Source organism: Bison bison, unplaced genomic scaffold (genome assembly GCF_000754665.1).
Source record: "Bison bison bison isolate TAMUID 2011002044 unplaced genomic scaffold, Bison_UMD1.0 scf7180017864141, whole genome shotgun sequence".
Taxonomy (NCBI): Eukaryota; Metazoa; Chordata; class Mammalia; order Artiodactyla; family Bovidae; genus Bison; species Bison bison.
In genome coordinates this window covers 3,705,210-3,707,518 of record NW_011494713.1, presented here as the reverse complement: position 1 = coordinate 3,707,518, position 2,309 = coordinate 3,705,210, and the positions used below count along the sequence as shown (strand labels likewise).

Genomic DNA, 2,309 nt, shown 5'->3' with positions numbered 1-2,309 from the left:
TCCATTAGTTAAGACTTCATGCTTCCAATGCAGGGAACGCAGGTTGGATCTGTGGCCCTGGAACTAAGATCCCACACGCTATGGCAAAAAAAAAAAAAAAAAAGTCTGAATATTTGGAAATTGCCTGGTAGTCCAGTGGTCTGTGCTTCCACTGCAGGGGGAATGGGTTTGATCCCTGGTCAGGGGATTAAGATCCCATATGCCATGTGGTATGACCAAAAATAAATAAGTAAAATAAACAAACAGTTTTTTAAAAAAAGCACAAAACCCTTCCTGTTTTTCTTCATCCTGAACTCCCCTCTGGGCACACTGTTGTGGGGTCAGCTACAGTGGCTGCTGTAGTGGCAATATTTATTGTTAGCCGACAACATCCCCTTTCCACAAAAAGCAGATTTTTTATCCCTTTCCCTCCCTATTTCATGGGCAGCCAATGGGATATATAAAGCTCTGGTTTCTCAGCTCCGTGCCCTCTAGTGGTGGGCTTTAGATTTCAGTCTGAGGCCCCTGGGGCAGAGATAAGGTAAATGACCTAAGACCCAGTTTTTACATCTGAGCTCAGCAAAACACCTGGCTTGACCTGGCGTGGCTTGGGGGAAGGGGCCTTCCTGCTACTGCCCAGCTCCTAGCTCACTAGGTTTCTATCATAAGGCTCACGGAGGGAGTTTCCTGGTAGCCCAGTATTTAGGATTCTGGGCTCTCACTGCCATGACTCAGGTTCAATCCCTGGTTAGGGAACTGACCATCCTGTGCATGGTGTGCCAAAAAAAAAAAAAAAAAGAAAGGAAGAAAGGCAAGCTCACTGAAGTCTCAGAGACATTTCTAAGCATCAGGAAGAGCCTGTGAACTTGGGTCCACATCTCAGTTTGGCCACTTATCCTCTGGATGACCTTGAGGTCTCTGTTCTCCACTGCGAAATGGGGAGGATGTTCAGGCAATATTTAGATGACTCTATAAAGTGCCAGGGGAGGAATTAATTTGAAGTTTATTCTAGTTTTAGCCAACTGGTTTGATCCAAGGAAAAGTTGGAGAAGGGACAGGATTGTGCAAAGGAAACACCCCTGACCTCACCCAGATGGTTGTTGGAGCTACTGATGGTCCTATCCTCCCCACAATTTCAGATTTCTTACAGCCTTCTTACCCTGGCCACTTCTGTGCTTTGTGTGTGTCTGTATATATGACACACAGAGAGAATATGGTTAGTTAGCCCCCTTTCCCCAAACCTGTTTCTGCTGCCTGGTGGGGCTAGCATATGGTTACAGTGAGGTACCCATTCCTTCAAATAGTTCCTGAAGCCAGGGTTTAGGTGAAGCAGCTCAAACCCCACAGCCCCCTATCCCATCCCCTTGCTTTTCCTCCACCAGAGTCACTGAACAGGTAAGTGAGGTGATTGTGGATCCAGGGTTATACCCTTACCTATCCTAGAATGTAAGCTCTGGGAGGGCTGAGACTATGACTTGTGCACACATGGACATCCTTTTGCGCCACATGGAGCCTAGGTTCCTGGCACGCGGTAGATGCTCAGTAGGTAAATATTTGCTGAATGAATGACCAAATGACTTAATGCAGCAAAGAAGTCTTTTAAGCATCCCAGAGCTGAGGGATCTGTAGTAAGCAGTTTCACAGAGGCTGTTTCAGGATAGTTAGTGGCTTTGGCCCTAGAGTGGGATCATCAAAGTCGCCCCCTGCAGGGGTAGTCAGTCCTGAGCCCCGCCCCCAGGTGGTAGGGCGGACCCTCGGGCTGTCACGTGCTGGCGGCTGTCCAATCATCGAGGCCGGGGCGGGGCGAGACAGAGAGGCGATGGGGGCGAAGTGAGCAGGCTCAAAGTTCCAGACGATACCTACGCCGCGGTGGCCTCCAGTCGCGTCGCGGAGCGTGTCCTGAGCAGCGCCAGCAGGCGTTAGAGGCGGACGCCATGGCCACAACCTTCCGGGCAAGCGGTAACTGCAGGGCGGCCGGGACTCGCTGGGACGCGAAACTGAACCCTCCCCTTCCTTAGGAAGTTGTCGTCCCTGCCCGCGGCTCGGCGCGCCCACCGGTCCAGGCACGCGCGGCGAAGGGACACGCCGGTGTTGGGGCTGCAGGCTAATTGGCGCTGGGAACGCCCAAGCTCCGGCCTGTAGCTCTTGAGCAGGGTGGGGCCAAGAGGTTGCATCCGAGCTTGGGCCTTCTGCAGGGGAGAAGGGGGCGAAGAGCTTTGTGACTGATCTGGACTCTCTGCCGCCAGAGCATCAGCATATCCGCTACAACCCGCTACAAGATGAGTGGGTGCTGGTGTCAGCGCACCGCATGAAGCGTCCCTGGCAGGGGC

The 2,309-nt window shown here is 52.1% G+C and overlaps 1 protein-coding gene across 1 annotated transcript in view; it reads left to right on the top strand.

The window, feature by feature from the left end:
• The first annotated feature begins 1,782 nt into the window (after nt 1–1,782).
• The window catches only part of GALT (galactose-1-phosphate uridylyltransferase), a 3,494-nt gene continuing 2,967 nt past the window's right edge, over nt 1,783–2,309 (top strand). Inside the window, exons 1-2 of the mRNA XM_010840174.1 lie at nt 1,783–1,938; nt 2,226–2,308. Of these exons, the coding sequence (XP_010838476.1) occupies nt 1,914–1,938; nt 2,226–2,308 (108 nt within the window). The 5' untranslated portion in view covers nt 1,783–1,913. The remainder of the gene's footprint in view (nt 1,939–2,225; nt 2,309) is intronic.